This window comes from Chlorocebus sabaeus, chromosome 2, assembly GCF_047675955.1.
Source record: "Chlorocebus sabaeus isolate Y175 chromosome 2, mChlSab1.0.hap1, whole genome shotgun sequence".
NCBI classification, from domain to species: Eukaryota; Metazoa; Chordata; class Mammalia; order Primates; family Cercopithecidae; genus Chlorocebus; species Chlorocebus sabaeus.
In genome coordinates this window covers 58,578,549-58,599,671 of record NC_132905.1, presented here as the reverse complement: position 1 = coordinate 58,599,671, position 21,123 = coordinate 58,578,549, and the positions used below count along the sequence as shown (strand labels likewise).

Here is a 21,123-nt window from a genome sequence, read left to right as displayed (position 1 = left end):
ACCCTCCCACACTCCAATTAAAATACATTGACAGAAGAGGCTTAATTTCAAAACGTAAACGTGTTCTGGCATTGGAGTGCTACTCATTCAGATGTTCTTCAAATATCACAGAATTTGAAATCACAGATAAACAGATTCCTTATTCTAAATTTTATTTAAATTACCCCACTATATTAAACCCTGTTTCAATCTTGTCATTAGCCTTCCCGGAGACCTGAATGGGTTCTTTATGCTGGAAAGTGTGGCCCAGGCTGGTCTAACACCCACAGTCCTCTCCCTGGCTCTCGGTGTAGCTCTCCTTCGCATTTTGTGGTTACTCTGTGGAAGTGCTCTGTTGGGCTAACACTTTGCTCTTTTACCTCTCTTTGCATAGTTCCACTTCTGCCTCTTCATTTTTCAGGGACTGCCCTTAGCTCTTCTCCCCATCTGGCCCATTCTCTCAGACCCTGTTCAGACCCACCAATTTCTCCTGGCAACTCCTGCTGGAAGTTCTTATTCTTTCCTGGGGACTGATATAATAGCACTACCTTGTGCTATCATTTGACTGTGGCTGGATGTCCATAGTTATCCCTTAATGTGGCTACGCCTTAGCTTCCTAATGAGACTGTAAAAATCCTAACTCCATGTTTTTTGTTTGCATTTTTATACATGTTTTTGAGTGGAAGAGGGACAAGAACAAATAAAATGAACAAGAAAAGCAAATTCTTCTAAAGCCAACAACCGTGACTTACAAAACTTTGTGATGTTTTTCTTTCTTTCTTTTTTTTGAGACAGAGTCTCGCTCTGTTGCCCAGGCTGGAGTGCAGTGGCGCTATTTTGGCTCACTGCAACCTCTGCCTCATGGGTTCAAGCAGCTCTCCTGCCTCAGCCTCCCGAGTAGCTGGGACTACAGGCTTCTGCAACCACGCCCGGCTAATTTTTGTATATTTAGTAGAGACAAGATTTCACCATATTGGTCAGGCTGGTCTCAAACTCCTGGACTCAGGTGATCCATGTGGCTAGTGGCTACTGTATTGTACAGGGAGGCTCTAGAGTCCTCCAGTAGAGCCTCATTTCATCGTTTGAAAGACCACTTTTCGTTGTTAAACACGGTTAAATCCTTAGTATCTTGTACATCTGTATCCTTGTGATGCAGAGGACTTTGACTTAGGTTTAGAATTTTACTGAAATGGTTTCTCTGGGCATCTTCTTATTATCAGAGTGCCCTTGGCTGAGGGGAATGAGCATTTACCTCCACAGGCTGGGGAAGCATGGCTCCAAAGTGACCCTCTGCAAACAGAATTGAAAAGCCGTGCACAGTTTCATTCTACTGTTATCATGCATGTTTTAAAATGAAAATAATATTAAATAAAGGCTAGTCAAATTCCTTAGGACTTCATCTCCCTACCACACTTTCATCCTTTCTCCATCTGTTTCTCCTTTAAGATAAAGAAAACAGTTTCATCGCACTCCAGGATGATGCACCATCTCTTTTTGTCACCCCTCCTTTGGTAGGAGATTCTTATTTGAGAAGCATTGATGGAAGAGGCAAACTGCAGCATGTGAACCACACAGCAAGTGCAGATGACATGTGGGCTTCTTATAGGATACACAGAGAAAGAAAAATAATACCGTGGATGCTAGCTTTTGTTTTCCTTTAGTATTGAAATTTGATTGCTTGCGATTTATTACACGCCTATATGTACTGACTCCCTTCCTTCCCTGCAGTGTAGTGTTATGCTGGATTGGACAGCTGGACTCACGTGTGCACCGTCTTGCTGGGTGTAGTTATGTTTGGGATTCATAATTTGACCAGTGGTGAATCCAGGGATGTAGTGGAATCTATGTCTTACTTTAATGGAATTCAACACTGGGTCTCTTGTTCTTCATTGCTCCAGGTGAGCTTATATAGATAGTGGATTTAGCCTCTAATTTTTTCCCTTAGAGTAAGGGAAAAGAATTTTTAATGATTTTCCTGATAATGGTAATATAGCGATATCCAGTACAGTGCCATTAAGATGAAACAAATGGCTGATTTTCACTCTCGGTAGCATTGCTTTGTATATGCAATCCAGTAATTTGAATGTTGATTTTATTTCCCATCCAAATGCATTCATTTATAACTTTTCACATTTAATAGTAACATTTTGCTTTAGATACTAATAGTGAATTGCCTAAAGAAAAACTAGAGTTATGAATATAATAGGATTACAAACAATTCCGAGATTTATTTCCTTTCTTCTTCCTTTCCTTCTCCTTCTCCTCCTCTCTTCCTCCCCCAACCCCGTCTCCTCTTCTTTTGTGGGAATTGCGTATCTTTTATAACTCTTTGAAAATGAAAACAAATTAAAAGCTCCTGTGGAGGTTCAGTGAAAATGTCTGAACTGAATTCTAGGCAAGTCGACACATTCAGGCTAGGTGTCCTACAGGATTAAGTAATGATTCCTTTTCTTTCTTCATACAATGGCTAATGGCTTTTCTTACAAGTGAATAATACATAGCAAGGCGGCAGAATCATATTTTTACAATTAACTAGTTGCCACAGTTTCTGCTTTTCTCTGCTTTGTTATTCCTTATTCTGGGCTGTCCAGTGTGCAGCCATCCTTCCGTGCTGCTCCCTCCTCCCGTGCCAAGGTGAAGGACTTCCTCTACAAACCTCTCAGGCTGTTACTGCTTTTTATTTTGTTTCCCGTGAGGACCACTTTATGGTTTTTGAGTGGAAGAGGGACAAGAACAAATAAAATGAACAAGAAAAGCAGATTCTTCTAAAATTCTTGGAATTTAAGTTCTTATTGAGGATTTCAAATATTTAGATGCTTTAGTAGATTTTATTTTCCTTTAAAAGAATGATTCCAATTTTGAATGCAGCTCTTTGGTCACTGTCATAATTCTAAGTGACCGATTGCAGTTGAGAAAAAGCCACTAGCAATTCAAATTTTGTGGAGAGCATTTTTAAAAGAACTAAGCTGACACAGACTCCCATCTCCCATCCCCAAAGTCTCCCTGAGTTCCAGTTGGCAAAGAGAATGAATGTCTCTAGTTATCATGATGAAGATATTGGGTCACATTTATGACATAGAGCTGTATTTAAATGATAATAGAGGTGTATGATCATCTGGCCTTCTTTGTAATGCTAGTCATACTTGTAGCTTTTATTGATTTTGAACCCTTGGTTGGGAACAACTCCAAATGATAGCATTATTGTTATGGCATGGTGTGATCTTGCCTTGAGGCTGCTCTGCAGGGATCACAGTAGAGGGCCAGGTGGCCAAGGTACCCTTTTTCACTGGTCTCACATGTTGCCTGTGGTAGTGGATTAGCTCTGTAATTGCTCCTCAGTGCTATCACCTGTACTGGATACTGGAGAAATAAAACACACAACTGAGATCCTTTATCTCTATGGCATGTGGTTATTCTGGTGTCTGATTTTGATTGTGAAATATCTATGATCTCTACAAACTGGAAGGTGGGAACAAAATGTAAACATGTGGTCCATTTTGGAGATTCTTTGCATGCACTGTTCCTGGTTAAAATGTGATTATCCTATTAGAGAATGTTAGTAATTTTAATTAGACAAGTGTTTGAGTTGAAAGGAGTCAGTTTCAATGGATAGTTTAATATGCATATTTAGTATTAAAGACCGCAGTCTCCCTTTTGCATCAAGACTTATAGGTGAGAAACTTGGGATTGATCCAACGGGATATACCAAATTACTCAGGTCACCTTGGAGGAAGGGACACTGGAGATAAGATGTTCACGGAAGTCTGAAATTACATTCTTGTGGTTATCTGTTGCGGTCCAGGTGCCCTGAGCTCCTGGCATGCTGGCCTCTTTCACATAGTGTGCCACTTGACGTGTTGGTAACTGACACTCTCAAGAGGAGATCCTGTGGAAGGCAATACTAGCAAAAATGCTTCCAAGAATCTTTTAAGGGCAGATGGTAGAAACTGCATTAGGGCTAAAGATACGGGAAATTCACAGTGAAACTTGAGCATGTGTATTTATTGTTAGGATAGCAGGAGACATGTAGAGAGCTCTTTTCTCTTTAATTAAAATTAATCTGTTAATGCAGTTTGGGTAAGCTGGTTTTTTAAAAATTAATATATACCTTTAGGAGAGAATTGTACAAAAACTTGCTATCATAAATCTATTACTTGTTTTCTGTTTGGATGTGTAGTGTGGTGGCTGTTACAGAGTGACATCTAGTGTTTGATGTGGTTTGTGACACTGTACAAGTTGGAAGGGTCTGGCTTGAAGCCTTTGTGCACTGGCTCGGCCTGCAGGCCTTGGGCACTTGCTGAATGAATTTGACAGGTTGGCGAGTCCCAAGCCAACCTACAGGTGTACAATGCCTTCTAATTGTGCTGAGGCAGGAGTTTAAATCCTCTGAATTTATGGGGTGGTGGGAACCAAGTCGTGGCATCTCACTGGGGTTTTGTTATTCTGTACTCATCATGTATGTAGAAACTGTCTGGGAGTGATTTTTTCCCCTAAAAAATGGTATAAAACAGATGGCCAACTAATGGCCAACAATTGCTAGTACCAAAACTGAAGAGATCGGAAAAATGCAGTAGTTTTCAGGCAGAAAATGGAAACGAAGAATAGCATGGCAGATTTGGTTGTGACTGAGATCTCCTGTGTAAGATACTTTTGTGAAAAGAAGACTCCTTTTCAATCTGTTTTAGTGAATGCTTTATTTGAGGCAAACCCGACATATTATGGGTAGAATTATATGCTACTAATTTGTGGATTTGTGAAGGTCACTGAATGTTCGTTCTGTCATTTAAAAAATGAGTCCAGTGCAGTGTGAGTTTTTCTTTAAAAAGAAATTAGACCTTTACATGATCCTAAGCAAAGTGAAAAAATAACCTTGAAATCTATTAAGTGCCCGCCTTTGCAGTTTTTGAAGGTTGCATTTTTTGTACCTAGTGAAAACATCTTGCATATCACATTTTAGTACTTAATATGGTAGTCCCCCTTATCTGCAGTGTCACCTTCTGAGGTTTTGGTTACTGGTGGTCAATCAGGGTCCAGAAACATTAAATGGAAAATTAAAGAAATAAACCATTCATAAGTTTTAAATTGCATGCCATTCTGAGTTGTGTGGTGAAATCTCTCACCGTCCTACTCCATTCTGCCTGGGATATGAATCATTCTTTTGTCCAGTGGATCCATGCTGTAGAGGCTAGCTCTCCGTCAGTCACTTAGTAGTGGTCCTGGTTATCAGATAAGCTGTTGTGGTATCACAGTGCTTGTGTTCAAGTAACTCTTATTTTACTCAATAATGGCTCCAGGCCGGGCGTGGTGGTTCATGCCTGTAATCCCAGCACTGTGGGAGGCTGAGGCAGGTGGATTGCTTGAGGCCAGGAGTTTGAGGACAGCCTGCCCAATGTGGTGAAACCTCGTTTGTACTAAAAATACAAAAATTATCTTGACGTTGTGGTGCGCTCCTGTAATCCCAGCTACTCAGGAGGCTGAGGCTCGAGAATCACTTGAACTCGGGAGGCAGAGATTGCAGTGAGCTGAGATCGCGCCACTATGCTCCAGCCTGGGTGACAGAGTGAGACTCTGTCTCAAAATAATAATAATAATAATAATAATAATAATAATAATAATAATGGCTCCAAAACACGAGAGTAGTGATGCTGGCAATCAGATATGCCAAGGAGAAGCTGTACAGTGCTTCCATTAAGTGAAAAGGTGAAAGTTCTTGAATTAATAAGAAAGAAAAAAAACTGTATGCTGAGGTTGCTAAGATATCTACAGTGAGAATGAATCTTCTATGAAATTGTGAAGAAGGAAAAAGAAATGTATGCATAGTGTATATAGAGTTTGGTACTATCTGTGGTTTCAGGCATCCCTTGGGAGTCTTAAAACATATCCCCCTAGGATAAGGGAGGCCTTCTGCAAAAAACATCAGTCCGTCTGTTTATTTTGTTCAGTGCTGATAGTATTTTTCTTTACTCTGTGGCTCTGTATATTTTGTGCTGGTGCTCTTTGATACTATCTTCTGCCTACTACCTAAGACTTTGTTCAGAGCCTCAGTTTCCCCACCATTGGAGTATCCTGCTAAGTAGTCTTTTGATCTGTGATCTTCTACCCCTTCTCTCTCCCTCACTCACCTCAGATGCTGTCTGTGTGATGTAATTTCGATTCTCATTGCCTTTAGGATAAAAGTCACACTCTCTGGTACAGCCTTCAGAACGTTCTTCATCTGGTCTCTGCCTCCTTCTCTATCACCTGTCTTGTGCCCTCACTGGCAGCCTCTTACAGGTCCCCAAACAAGCAGGAAGGATTTTTATTTTTTTGCTGCTGTTTGGTCTGCCTGGAATGCTCTTTGCCTGACTCACCCCTATTGTCCTTCAAGATTCAGTTCAAGGGTATTCTCCCTTTGGAAGTGTGCCTTGTCTGTCTTCATTTCCTTGTGCATGTACTCACATCCCTGATTTTCTCACCTTTTCCCTCTTAGGGCTCTAGATTTTAGAGCAGGAATGGTGTCTTTTATGTATCTCTGATCCCTCACATGGTACCTGGCACAGAATGGGCACTTAATAGGAATATTTTTTAATGAATTAAATAAATGTTTGATTAAGAGGATATTTAATTACCTGCAGTACTACCAGTTCAGCTGTCTGTATCTTAGTGATTAACAATACTTGGTGATAATTTCATTATATAAGTCATTTTTGCTTTTATTTTTATGGATTTCTTCCTTAACAAAACTTTTTTTTTCAAATTTTTGAGTTTAAAACTTAGTTCTTGTATTACAGGAAATTCAGGTCTATGGATTTGTCTCTTATTTCAGCTTTGACCAATTTTTGTTATATGTGAATCACAATGTTGATTATTTTTCGTTTATAATCAGTTTTTTTAACTTGAGTGTTAAAATTCACAAATAATTGAGAATTACTTTTTTTTTTTTTTTAACTTGAGTGTTTAAAATCTACAAGTAATTGAGAATTTTTTTAGCTTAAACTCTTGATGGTGGACTTCCAGTGTATTGAGTTTGCTTGTGACCTATGTAAAACTTACTTTGAGGGATTTCTTTACGTGGCCTAGAAAAATAACTTCGTAAATGTTTCACAAATGTTGGATTCTGTGAAGTTCAGTATTTGATATATAGCTGTTAAACCAGTCTTGCTATAACTATATTCAAGTCTTCTGTATTATACTGTATTGCTTATTTTATTTCTCAAAGATAGTGTGTGTTAATATCTCCCATTTAAAAAGTGGTTTTCCCTTTTAGTTTCTCAAAGTTGTTTTAATGGAGTATGCCTCCATTGTTTTATTTCCATGCTATGTTATTTGTTGCATAAAGATTCATAAGTATTATAGGTATATTATAAATTACATATTTAACCTATTTGAAATAATTCCCTTTGTCCTGTTAATTACTTTTTCACTTGATACTAATATTGCTTTGTGTATATGTGTGTGTGTGTGTGTGTGTGTACGTGAGCCTCTTTTTCTGTATTTTATTGTCAGTCTTTCTGTGTTTGAAAGCTGGGTCTGATGGACTTGGTCTTTGATAGGGGAATTTAACCTGCTTATACTAACTACTTTTTTGTGTGTGATAACCAGTACACATCTGTGTTTTCTGATGCCCATTGTACTTGGTTTTAGCTTTTCTTCTAACTTTGTTTTTGGGGGAGAGGTCACTGATTTTGGCTTTATGGAATATGCTTTGTAATTTGGAAGGTACACTTTCTGTTTTCATTCCAATAACTATCTTTAACAATAATGTTTGCATTGTTTTTCTTCTAATATCAAGAATAAAGCAGACCGGGCACGGTGGCTCACTCCTGTAATCCCAGCACTTTGGGAGGCTGAGGCGGGCGGATCATGAGGTCAGGAGATCGAGACCATCCTGGCTAACATGGTGAAACCCCTTCTCTACCAAAAATACAAAAAATTAGCCAGGTGTGGTGGCGGGTGCCTGTAGTCCCAGCTACTCAGGAGGCTGAGGCAGGAGAATGGCATGAACCCGGGAGGCGGAGTTTGCAGTGAGCCGAGATCGTGCCACTGCACCCCAGCCTGGGCGATAGAGTGAGACTCCATCTCAAAAAAAGAGAATAAAGCAGTATTTCTCCCAGGCACAGTGGTTCACACCTATAACCCCAGCACTTTGGGAGGCCAAGGTGGGCAGATTACTTCAGGCCAAGAGTTCAAGACCAGCCTAACGAACATGGAGAAATCCCGTCTCTACTAAAAAATATAAAAATTAGCCAGGTGTGGTGGCACACACCTGTAATCCCAGCTACTCAGGAGGCTGAGACACAAGAATCGCTTGAGCCTGGGTGGTGGAGGTTGCAGTGAGCTGAGATTGCGCCCTTGCTCTCCAGCCTGGGTGACAGGGAGGCTCTGTCTCAAAAAAATAAATAAATAAAGCAAGATTCGATGATAGCCCCATAATTTTACTTTAATTCCGTATGTCTTTTATACTTCTTCTCAACTATTTTAAGCAGTTTGTACCCAGATTATTATTAATTTTATATTATTTTTCCCTCTTTAGTAGTTTATTATAATGTTATCTATTAGAGTATTCTTTTCTTTTTTACACGTTTAAACAGGGCTAATACCTCAATAATTTCAAGAAAATGACAAACCCTGTATTTGATTCTGCCTAGAGATCAACTGTACAGCACATAGGAGGTACATAATAACCTTTGTTCAGCAAAAGTGGTGTTAGTTGTAGACAAATCTTGGGGTACACAAACCAAGTCACCTGGGAGGGAGATGATACATAGTCTAGGCTCTCTGTACTGTCAGTACCCACAAAAGCAGTTAATAGAGATTTCATTTTCCTTCAGAACACAGGAAAAAAATATTTTATGCATGATCAGGAGCACAGCCAAAACCCTAGTGGGAGGTTCTTAAATACAAACTTTCAAACTTTACTTTTCACTTTACTGTCAAACTTCATGAGGATAGACGCCATGTACTATAAGCTTTTGTATTCTCCATGACACTTTGAACTTAATAAGGACTGCATAAATTATCTACTTAAATTAAAAAAAAAAAGTCCTGTACTTTTATATTATGCTTTTCCAATCAACTCTGCAATTCTCATATTTGTTGATACCTACACGTTAACTAGGGATGTCTAGGTAGAAACCTAAGAATGAACAAATCTGATCTCTGAGACTCAGGTCAGTCAACTAAGGAAACTAGAATTTTAAATAGGTTACCAGGAAGGTAAATAAACATCATGACATAAATACAGGCATGAATGAACTATCAGGGCTCCATTAAATCACTAAGAACTCACAGAGGCAAAGCTTTCAATCTGTTTGATAGTCTTTTTTTTTTTTTTCAAGACAGAGTCTCGCTCTGTTGCCCATGCTGGAGTGTGGTAGCACAATATCGGCTTACTGCAGCCTCCACCTCCCAGGCTCAAGTGAGAGTAGCTGGAATTACACATGTGCACCAACACCATCCCTGGGTAATTTTTGTAGTTTTAATAGAGACTGGGTTTCACCATATTGGCCAGGCTAGTCTCAAACTCCTGGCCTCAAAGTGATCTGCCCACCTCAGCCTCCCAAAGTGCTGGCATTACAGGCATGAGCCACCACACGCAGCCCATTTGTTTGATATTCTGTTTGTAGCTCTGTGCGCTGGTGGGATGGCTAGGGGTTCTCCTGAAATACTAGAAAGTGTAGTTGTACTGTAGGGGATACTCTGCTGGTCCAGGAACAACAGCTTTCCTCTTGCTGCTGCTCTGATTCTTGTCTTGTTCTGTTTTTTCCTTCTCTCCAACTTTCTGTGTGCTGTTTTCTTCATTCTGAGCATGGTCCCCAGTGTCATCATCTTTCAAGGTATAGAACTTGTTCATCCTCTTGCTGCTGCTGTTGCCATTCAAATTATTTTATTATTTTTAGGATGTTGTCTTATGTTAGTTGTTTTAGGAATATACTTTTTTTAATAGTCATATTAACTCCAATTATGTAAATATAGCTCACTGTCACAGTGTTTATAACCCCACGCCCTTGTTTTTGGATTATTTTGATTAATCTGTATATTTTCTGGAACATGAATTGTGTAGGATATATTGAAGAAGGGAGGTATGTGGCTGATAGACTTTCAGTTCTAGAATAACTTTCTTTTAACTTTAAACATATAGCAGGTCCTTAAATAACATTTTGTTATAATGTTAATGAGAAAGTGTTCAAGGCAAATATTCTGTCTTCATGAAAGAGTTGAACATTGTGGTAAGAGACAAGTGGCCAGGCCTAAGGCAGCGAATGATCAAGTTCCCCTCTCTATAGGTCTCCCTGGAAGCATCTATGCAGCTGGGCTCCTATGCACATGGGTCCTTCTGAAATCAGACTATACTTGTAACACAGGCATTCACAGAATGTTTTCTTTAAACTGAACTGTCCAGTTCTCATTGTAAGTTTTCTGCATATTTGTTATTCAAAATATCAAGTAACTAAGACCTCTTTTCTTTTAAACCAAATCTTTTATTTTCTCCTTGGTCAGCATTTTCTTTACCCAGAGCTCTTCTGTCCTGTAACTAGTTTGGAGAAGGGTTGCTCCCCACACTGTGCTTTCAGATGTAACATGTGAGTTGGTCGTCGTTGTAGTTGATTACCTTCCCATGAGTTAGTGTGTAGTATTTTCTTCATTCTTCACTGTCCTAGCTTTCTACGTGGAATTGAAATCAAGTGTGAATCCACTGGGGCATGTTGCAGTCATCTGATAATAATTAAAAAATATTTCCCACACAAATCAAAAGAAAACCAGCAGTTATAAAGCAGACTATAGCATCTTATGTAGACTCCAACTTACATTTCACATTATTCCTGGTCATGCAGTAGGTTCTGAAGAAAAAAGAACTATGGATAATCAGTTAAAAGAATGACAGATTCCCTGATGTGTTGATCAGTAGTAATACCTAATTTCGATTTCGAGTGTACTATAATGGATTACCATATAGATGCAGCTGAGCACTGAGCATTAAATAGAGCCATGTGTTTTTCAGAAAAGTAATATTTATTCACACTGTGTGGCTTTCTTGATTTTTTTTTTTTTTTTATTTTACTCTCCAGTGAAACTACAAACAAGATGTCAATAGCTTATGTGGCATTCACAGCAGTATAGCTTAGAATATTGGCTGCAGTAGAAGAAATGCCAGATTGTATTTGCCCCAGTAAAGGTAGGCTTCATCTAGGGCTTTCTGAGGGACAGGCTTAGCATTTGGACATAGATAGTTGTGCTGGGCTTTATTTTTATTGACCTCATAGACTTTAAACAATGGCTCTTGCAATATTTGGGTACAAGAAGAAGCATCAGTGTGCGTAATGTTTCAGCCTTTGAATTGTTGTATAAGATTTTATCCATTTGGGAATATTCTTAGTAACTCAGATATTGGGCATGCATTTCATATCCAAACCTTTTTGAGTGTTTTTAAAGTCCATCCATTTTGTGAATCTGAAAACTTACCCCGAAGTGGTGATAATGATAGGCCAGACCTCAGAATAAGTTGGAAATTACTTTTGTGGCAGACTGACAGTATCCAAGCATGTAGATACACATCGTCTTGCTGCATTCTGTGTTTTTCTTTGTTGTGTACTAACAAAAGAAAACGAAATCAAGAAGACCAATATGTATTTTGGAAAACTAAAAAGCATGATTTTCACTGCCAAATTAGTTTCCTGACTAAATTAAAGATCTGAAGAACAGTGGGTATGTCAAGCATTCATCTAATCTAAGATCTATTCTGAATCTTTACTTTTCTCAGCATTTCCTATATGAAATGTTTAAATTAAGTGGCAAGATGGGATCAGAATATGATCCTGGGATGTAGCTGGGCTGCCAGGTCCCTTAAAGGAGAATGCGTGAGATAATAGGGCACCAAGTCACTGCTGTGCCATTTGCCCAGGCAGAGTGAATGTATGGAAGGAAGCACAGAAGGGGTGGGGAGAGCTCAGTGGGACCAGGCTTCCATCAATGTGAGGTAGGAGCCAGCTGTTGAGAAACTGCCAGTAGAGAGGTCATGTCTCTCAAGTAGGGGGCCCATCTCTTAGAACTTCAGCTTTCTAATGTGATGAGAATATTCTTATTAATAATTTGAAGATTATTGTGGCACACATAGAGATGGGCTGTACACATTCCCCTTCAAGAAAGAATGTGCTGCCCAGCTACAAGGGTGGCGTTAGCTGATGGCTTCCAGCTCTTCACACCTTCAACTTTCCATTCTTGGTCATACTCTTTGCATCATGGCCCCAGGCCAGTAAATGCCAGAGGCAGTAGTACAAGGGCCTTGCCATTTCTAGTCACACTGGGCTCCTCTCATCTTTGCTCTGGAGCTTCCACTAGGTTGGCAGAGATTCATCAGCTCTGCTTCATGGTCTGAGGCTCCCCTGTCCAATCTTGCTGCCATCTTTTCTCTTTCACAGGTGTTAGTCCTCAGTAGACCATTTGTACTCCTAACTCCTCCATTGCAGCGTGTTTTCCGGAAAACTCACCTTGCCATTATCATTAATTTTTTTTTTATCAAAGAGACCAAATTGGTGGTCTATAGTAAATTTTTCTTTTAAGAGAAAGTTTGAGTTAAAGAACCAGAGGATCTAACTTAGATGCGGGTGCAGGCTTGTCTTCATCTCTTGAGTCTAGTGATCCCCAGGCCATCTCCAGATTATGTCTATTTGTGGCCCTAGAGTTGCTCATTTGGCCTGGCAGCCTAACTCCTGGGACCCTTGTTCTTATTCTCAGTTCCAGAGTCTTTGCATTTCTTGTTCTAACCTCTTTGCTTGTGATTTTTTCCTGTAGGTTGTAACCCAGCTCTGTGGGTTCTTGATCCTGTGTGATCATGGGGATATTTGAGTTTAGGTTCTGTTGGTAAGACAGTGCTCATGTGGGTTCTTATTAAGATATTCTGTAGAGAGCTGTTTTACTTATTCTGATTCCCTTTTAATGTCATGTAACTTGACATAACAACCCAGTTTTTATATTTAGCTCCTTTTTTGTGTTATTCATCTAAAATTAATGTTAGAGCATATTGCAAGGGGAAGACTTATTTTGATTTTTTTCCCCCTGAAACAGCCAGTTTACTTCTGTACAATTTATAAATGGATCTGTTATGCCTGGCATTTGGTGTCTGGCTTACAAAGGTTGTGTGTTCTCAAGGCAAGAGATTAACACTGAGCTCACTTGATTTAATATTGAAATCATTTTGTTTGATTTCATTTGTTTGACGTTAATTTTCCCACATTTTCTAATATGTTTAACTTTTTAGAACTAGTTGTGCATATAAATACTCTTAAATATTTCTAATCTGTATAATAAATAAGCATACAAATAGCCGGCATATCAAAGATTTCTCCTTGGATTCGAGCACATTAGCCTCTGGCTTCTGCTTTACCTTCATTTTACCTTCTTAGCAGAGCTCCCTCAGCTCACGGATACCTCCAGAGCTTCATCTTGTCTTATTTTAAACTCTCTCAAAAGAGAGCTCTCATATACACACAGCTTCAGCTGCTGCTCATATCTGTTACCATCCAAATCCTGCCTCTGTACTCCAGACCCATTTACACATTTGCCTAGAAGAACATCTCCAGTAAGGTCATCCATTGACACCTCAAAATGGCAGGATGTCCAGAATCAAACTTGATAGCTTATTTGCCTCGGGTCTAAGATTGGATCTGGATTTGATCTCTTGGATAAAAGTGTTGCCATCTACTAAGCCACTGGGAGCCATGGAGACCTCCATTTACTACAGCCCCTCTACCCACTTATCCTGACAATTTTATCTCCTGCATATCACTATTATATGTTCTGTTTACCTGGTCGACCTTGGTCCAGGCCTCCTTATTTCTCCTCTGAAATGCTACCATTGCCTCTCTTCAGTGATTGTGTCTGCCTCCCCTCTCAGCTGCCTCTAGTTCGCCTCCAGCTGGAACCCATTTAGGGACCACACTGCTCCCATGAGGACATTAAGCCCCCAGGCTTGCCTGCCTCTCCAGGCCCATCTCCTCCCCTTCTCCCTGCCTACCAGCCAAACTGACCCTCCTGCTGCTGTGGTTCCTGTAAGGCACCAAGCTGTCTTTGCCTTCTAGCATTCTCCCATGGTCTTTCTTCTGTCCCTATCCACTAGGCTAATTTAAATCATCTTCTAAGTCTCAGCTCAAGTGTCCTCATTTCCAGGAAGCATTCCATGAAGCCCCTGCTGAGGTGAAGCTCTTTCCCCCTTACTTCTGTAATGTTTCCTGCAAACGTCTGTCAGGGTTTTTTTTTTTTTTTTGCTAAATGATACTCTTTTCTTTATCATCTCTCTTGCCCACTATTCATGAAATCTTGGAAGGATTACATATTTTATTTATATTTATTTTATTTTTCAAGAATGAAGTCTTGTCTGGTGTGTAGGGATTTTTCACTCAATGGGATTTGGAATGTGTGTGGGTGTGTTTGAGTGTTTGTCAGAATTATCATGTAGTAACATTAGGTATGAGATACCTTTCAGAATTATGGGCTTGAAAGATAAGGTGACTTGAATAGACTTTCTCAAAAGAATCCATACATATATTTGGCCAACAAGTTTATGAAAAAATGTTTGACATCACTAATCATCAGGAAAATGCAAATTAAGATCACAGTGATATATCATCTCACACCTGTTAGAATTACTGTTATCAAAAAGACGACGGGTAACAAGTGTTGGCGAGGATGTAGAGACAAGAAAATGCTGGTATACTGTTGGTGGGAGTGTAAATTAGTGCAGCCCTTGTGGAGAATAGTATGGAAGTTCCTCAAAAAAACTAGAAATAAAATTGCCATATGCCCCAGCAATCCCATTTCTGGCTTTATGTCCCAAGGAATTGAAATCAGTATGCAGAAGAGATATCTGCACTTCCATGTTTATTGCAGCATTATTCACAGTAGTTGAGATATGGAAACAACCTAAGTGTCCATCAGTGAATGAATGGATATAGAAAATGTGGTATGAATACACAGTGAAATACTATTCAGCCTTATAAAAGGAAATGCTGTGATTTGTGACAACATGGTTGAACCTGGAGGACATTGTTGCCAAGTCAAATAAGCCAGGCACAGAAAGATACTGCATAGGGCTGGGCATGGTGGCTCATGCCTGTAATCCAAGCACTTTGGGAGGCTGAGGTGGGTGAATCACCCGAGGTCAGGAGTTTGAGACCAGCCTGGCCAACATGGTGAAACCCCTGTCTCTACTAAAAATGCAAATATTAGCTGGACGTAGTGGCAGGCACCTGTAATCCCAGCCACTTTGGAGACTCAGGCAGGAGAATCACTTGAACCATGGAGGCGGAGGTTGCAGTGAGCTGAAATCACACCAGTGTGCTCCAGCCTGGGCGACAGAGTGAGACTTTGTCTCAAAGGAAAAAAAGAAAGATAGTGCATGATCTCATGTATATGGAATCTACAAAAGTCAAATTTGTAAAAGTTTGGGGATATTTTTAACTATAATTCTAAAACTTATTAGTTTTTTTGGCCATTAATTTCACGAAACTCTTGCCACTGATTTCATTTTCTTGTCTCACTGAGTTGTTTACAGTCTCATTCTCTTTGTTTTCACTTTTCTTCCCAATCCTGTTCTTTGTCAGAGACTAATAGTGATTATAATGAAAATGGGAAGGCGATGGTGAAAAAGAAGAAACCTAGGGAATCTGTCATTTGGGAAATTATTATTTTAATATTTAAGAAATAGTTATTTAAGATAAAAATAGCATTTTAGGTTTTTTTCTTGTTTTCTTTTGGAGGGAATTAAACTTGGGACGGTAATCTCTTTAAAACATTCAGGTAAGCAAGCTTGCCTGGGGCAAGTGAAAGAAACGATCCCATAGGAATACAGCATAAAGTGCAGTATGTATGTTATTATAGTTTCCTTTTCCTCTTCTAGAACTTATCTATAGTGAGTAATATGGGCCTGTCATGAAAATGTGTAATTTCATTTGTTGTTTATTTTCTTTATATCTTTTTTTAATAGAAAATACTGCAGTTTCTACCTGAACGAATTTTCTTTCGATGGCATTACCAGAGTATAGGTAAGAACAATTAAAAATTTTTTAGTAATATGAATTTCTTCCAGTTGAATTTTCAGTAATTTTTATATAATTGATATCATCAAGATAGCTTATAGAAAGGAATATTAATAAGGGCATGGTATTATGGTAATGAAAACCAAGACAAGTTCAACCCTGACTCTGGAGACAAATATGTCTATCTCTTCCTCTGTGTGCTCCTTAAGAGTGTAGTTCATAGGCCAGCAGCATAAGCCTCACCCAGAAGCTTGTTAGAGATGCAGAATCTCGGGCCCCAGCCAGACCTCCTGAATCACGGTAGTGTGTATTTTTTTTTTTTTTTTTTTTGAGATGGAGTCTTGTTCTGTTGCCCGGGCTGGAGTGCAGTGGTGCGATCTCAGCCTATGGCAACCTCTGCCTCCTGGGTTCGAGTGATTCTCCTGCCTCAGCCTCCCGAGTAGTTGGGATTACAGGCGTGCACCACCATGCCTCGCTATTTTTTTTTTTTTTTTTTTTTTTTTTTTTGTAGTAGAGATGGGTTTCACCATGTTGGCCAGGCTGGTCTTCAACTCCTGGCCTTAAGCGATCCGCCTGCCTCTGCTTCCCAAAGTGCTGGGATTACAGGTGTAAGCCACCATGCCCAGCCAAGAGAATTCTTGCTCTTTAAGCCTGTATCATTGAAAATTATTCTCTTTGAATGCTTTACGATGTGGCATTGAGAGGAAACTTGAAATAAAGGAAGTTACTACAGCTGCCTTTTCTGTCCAGTTTTTAACATCTAACATCTCATCTCACTTGAATATACACAGCACAGCTGGAGGAATTCTGTGAAATCAATTGTGAATTCTGCCTTCTGTTTTAAGCAGTGTCTCCTTCAATCTCCTGCTCTACAAGAGTCTAGCATTTCCTACAAGTTTTCTTACTTACCAGATGTTTGTATTTGTGGAGAGTGTGACCTTATGATGGAATCTAACTCTGTTTGATCATTCATTCATTCAAATATTTATTGAGGGAGAGACATTTGTATGCAAAGTTCTGGAACAGAAACTAAGAATATATCACCATTCTTGTATTGTATAAGCCTTTTGCCCAGTCAGGGAATATATGAGAAAAAATAATTACAGCAAAATTGCCTCTGTGAAAGAAGTATGATGATAGCAAAAAAGAAAAGTTGAATAATTCTGTTCAGAGGAATTGAGGAAGGCTTCAAGAGAGGTAACTTTGATCTGAGCCTTGAAAGATGAACAGGTGCAGCATGGAAAGGGTTTTCTGAGTGGGAGATCAATATGTACAAAGTTGTGGAACCTGAAAGAATGCAGCATGGTTAGTGGATATTCCAAAATTCCGAATCCTAAATTTCATTTAGGATTATTTATGTGAAAATGGAATTGACTCTTATAGAAACTAAATTATTTGAAGTTATGTGTTCTTAATTTAAATAAAGTATATATGTCAATTGAACCAAATGTGTAAATCATTAAGATAGTGCCTTTATCTTTAACTATTTCAAATACACAAATAAAGTTTTTCTTTAGATTTTAGAGAGTTGTCCATCGCATTTCTGCTTAATTGAGACTTTCAGCTTGTGTTTTTAAATTAAAGTGAAAATAAAAATTTAAATGTAAGATGTAATCTAAAGAGACATCATGGGGATTTGTGGTGCTCCGTGGTACCGTAGGAATGGCTGACAATGAGAAATAACTGCATGCAGTATTTTTTATCTGTGCTACATATAATCCTTCTTCAATTTTGTTTATATCATTTGTATGAAAACTATGCTCATTTTCTTTAGATAGCACTTTAGAATGTCTGAAGATTAGTAGGCTCTTCTCAGCATGAATAAATTTATTAGGACTATGTGTGAAAATTAATTTGCATTTGTGTTGTGAAACTGTATGTGTCTAGTAGGCAGTGTGTAGTATTATTTTAATTCTGCCTAATACCATATAAACTGGTTAAAATTGCTGGTACAAGTAGCTTTTTACCCAGTTTGGCAGCATCTTAGCAAGAACAACGACTGGAGACCTCAGACTCCTCAGTTGAGACTGCCAAATACTGAATTTCCTGAGCCATCTAATAGCAGTATGTGTTGTTCATCTGGTGTGCAGAACAAGTTGTTGCTATAAAGTGGTCAGAATGAATAATATTTCAGAATGCTGAAATATGAGCATTTGCATGTAAAATTATGCATGTTTATTACTGATGCTTATATACTTAGAGTCAAACAGGCTCTTTTCAGACAAATAATTTTTGCATGATAATCATATTGGGTGGAAATGGGTGTTGACACAGGTCCACATCTCCTCTATAGTGATCTTTACTAGATGTGCTTTGGAATCAGGCATTTTCAGATTTTAGAATGGCAATGTGGTGCACTGATGTACAATGAAGCAAATAAGTTAGAACATCAAGACAATCTTAACATAACACTTCCAGTGGTCTGGGCAGCACCTTCTCCCCGCCACCCCAACTATGTAAGTTACTATTTCTATAGCTTAAGATAAGAATATGTACCATTAATGGAATATCTACACATAAGATAGCCTTATTTGAGGCATTGCCAGCATATGAATTCAGATTAGGTTCTGTCCACTAATGACTTACACAGAAGAACTTCAGTTTTCCTATAATCTTTTGGATTTTGAAATGGTCCATAAGAGATTATGGATTTGTAATTATATACATATATACCTCACTGTACCTATTGAATTATTTCCAGTTTATCTGGATTTTTAAAACTGTTACCATTAGTCAGTCCAGGTCTTGACTGAGTTGTTGTAGAAACTTAGAAACTATAGGAAAATACCAGGTATCAAAGGAAAGGAATGTGCTTTAAATATGTCCTCAGCATTGGCATCCTGGACTTTTACAAAACCTCTGAGTCTTGGGCAAGGAGGGGCCTTCTCACCAGCTAGTGCCTGACATTGTAGGTAGCAATATTCCTTACCTACTAGGAAGAACACTCCTATACTAATGTCTTACTAGTTAAATGTTATTGCAGCTGGTGGGGGACAAGGTATTCTGAAATGTTGGGTTAAAACCTTAAAGTCGTGGTTATACACAACTGATGCAGTATGCTTCTTGTCCCACACTGCATATGACAGTGTCACTAAGCAGAGAAACCTAAAATAAGGGCAACTGCTATATTCTATGAGTCTCAAAAGCCGAGAAGGAAGAAAATAATTTGAAACATCAACCACCACAGTGCTTGAAGTCTGTTTCTTATCATGTCGTCTTATTTTTGTCTATAGAAAACAGAGACATTCTATTTCTCTTAAAACTGCTTTTAGAGGGAAGGGATACTCTGTGGTTTCTCTTTGTTTTGGTTTTTAATGGCTGGCTCCTTGCTTTAAATCATTGAATGAGGAAACATTTGAACTCGTAAGTTTTGCAATGTGAAATGAACACGGGTTCATTATTCCAAGCATCTGGAGGTATTTCTTCAAGTGATGTTTGGAGAGCAAGATGACCAGGGAAGTGGATGGCACAATACTCACGAGCTCTGCATTGTATGCTAATATACAACTCAACTATTTGTAAAGTTCCATTACTGACTACAAAAGAAAAAAATTGTTTATCCAATTTTTTCTGAAGTCAGTTTTTAGGCCAGTAAATCATGGTGGATAAAGGTGACTGCTTGACATCTCATCTCTGGGCAATAATTAGAACTGATGGAGAGTGAGGCAGTGGCAAAGAATGGCACTGGCAGCAAACCAGGGATATTTGGGACAAGGGCAGGCTGTGCGTCGTCAACAGAGGACTTAAGTTATATGTGTGTTCACTTTAAGAAGGCTTACTGCTCTGGAGCCTCTAGAAAGCAAGTTTCCTGTCTCATTCAGTGTGTAGTGCTATGCCTGAACTCAATAATTATTTGTCAGGTAGGTAAAAGGATATATTTTGTATTAGAGATGTTTTATATAAAAATGTTAAAAATGAATTTTTATATAAAAAATGTTAAAAAGGTTTAAAGGGGTGGGGCTCAATTACTGGAAATTTCACATGTGTGCAATACCTCATATGTTTTTTTATGAGTCATTATTAAATCTAGTTTGTTCACCTAGATTTTTTATATACATAGTGTAAAAACCAAAGGCCTAACTAAGCTGAAAATTTGTTTTTTACTTTTTAAGTGTATTCCAGGTTTTGTGCCTGGGACTAACCAGTGGCCCCACATTGCCTGGGATGTGAACATAGGCTCTGACCAGTCTCATTTTTTAAGGTCCCTACTGCCCACTGGGTCCTAACCTTTCCTTGGGAGCCTGAGTCTGGCAGCTTTCCCTGGTGCCCTCATTCAGACCATACCATAGCTCACTCTTCCTGAGAGAGCGGGGTTTCCCTATGCACTTTACACAGGACTCCCTCTGAAGTGCATCACAGCCAGGCTGGGTGAAATCAGGGACCCCACGTGCCTCCATGTTCACCAGGAGATGTCTGGAACTAATGCCCCTGGTAGCATGGGGGCCGACTCACTTGGTGTTTTTCCATGCCCTCTCAGGGTGCTTTTACCATTATTGCTCTGTGCTTCTTCCCCTCCCAGGCACTTCTTTGTGTTTTGCCCTCTGGGGGTCCTCTTCTTGCGTTAAACAATAGCCCTAAAGCCTCAGCCTCTTTCTTTCACCTCCCTGACCACCTGAAACCTGACTTTTGTCTGAAGCTCCTCTGTCTTCCTCAGGAGTGGGGGTGAGATCATGGTCTTTCTTTTTTCCCATGCCAATTCCAGACGTTAGCCACCGTCTCCTCTGTGGAAACCTCTGTCCCTTTTCCATGCCACCTTCTACCTCCTGGTTGCTGCCATGTCTTTTGACCTCCTGCTCACTTGCCTTCCCCCCCATCCCCCGTGGCTTTGTTCTCTCCTAGCCCTTTTCCTTCATGCCAAGTTACCCATCAGCCCCCACCCCTAATCCTATGTGCCTCTGTGGCTTCAGACCCTGATCTCTGTCTGACCACGTCCTCCATTCTCCTGATATTTGACCCAATCACTTCCAGGTCAGCTGATCTTTTTTATATATTTATGGGGGGTGGTTAACAATTTATACACAGTAAATTATTTATATTTAAAATGCACATTTTGATAAGTTTTGACATAGGTGTACACATATGAAATCATTACTACCATCAAGATAATGAACATAGGTACTACCCCCAAAAG

General features: G+C 39.3%; 1 protein-coding gene across 5 annotated transcripts in view; it reads left to right on the top strand.

Annotated features, from left to right (window-relative positions):
* RALGAPA2 (Ral GTPase activating protein catalytic subunit alpha 2) overlaps window positions 1–21,123 on the top strand; it is a 328,251-nt gene that overhangs the window by 44,006 nt on the left and 263,122 nt on the right. For 4 of the 5 annotated variants that reach the window (XM_007961465.3, XM_037993998.2, XM_073008649.1 and 1 more), the window contains exon 4: window positions 15,941–15,998. The exons of the other annotated variant lie outside the window; for it this stretch is intronic. In XM_007961465.3, the coding sequence (XP_007959656.3) occupies window positions 15,941–15,998 (58 nt within the window). The remainder of the gene's footprint in view (window positions 1–15,940; window positions 15,999–21,123) is intronic. 5 annotated transcript variants of the gene reach the window in all.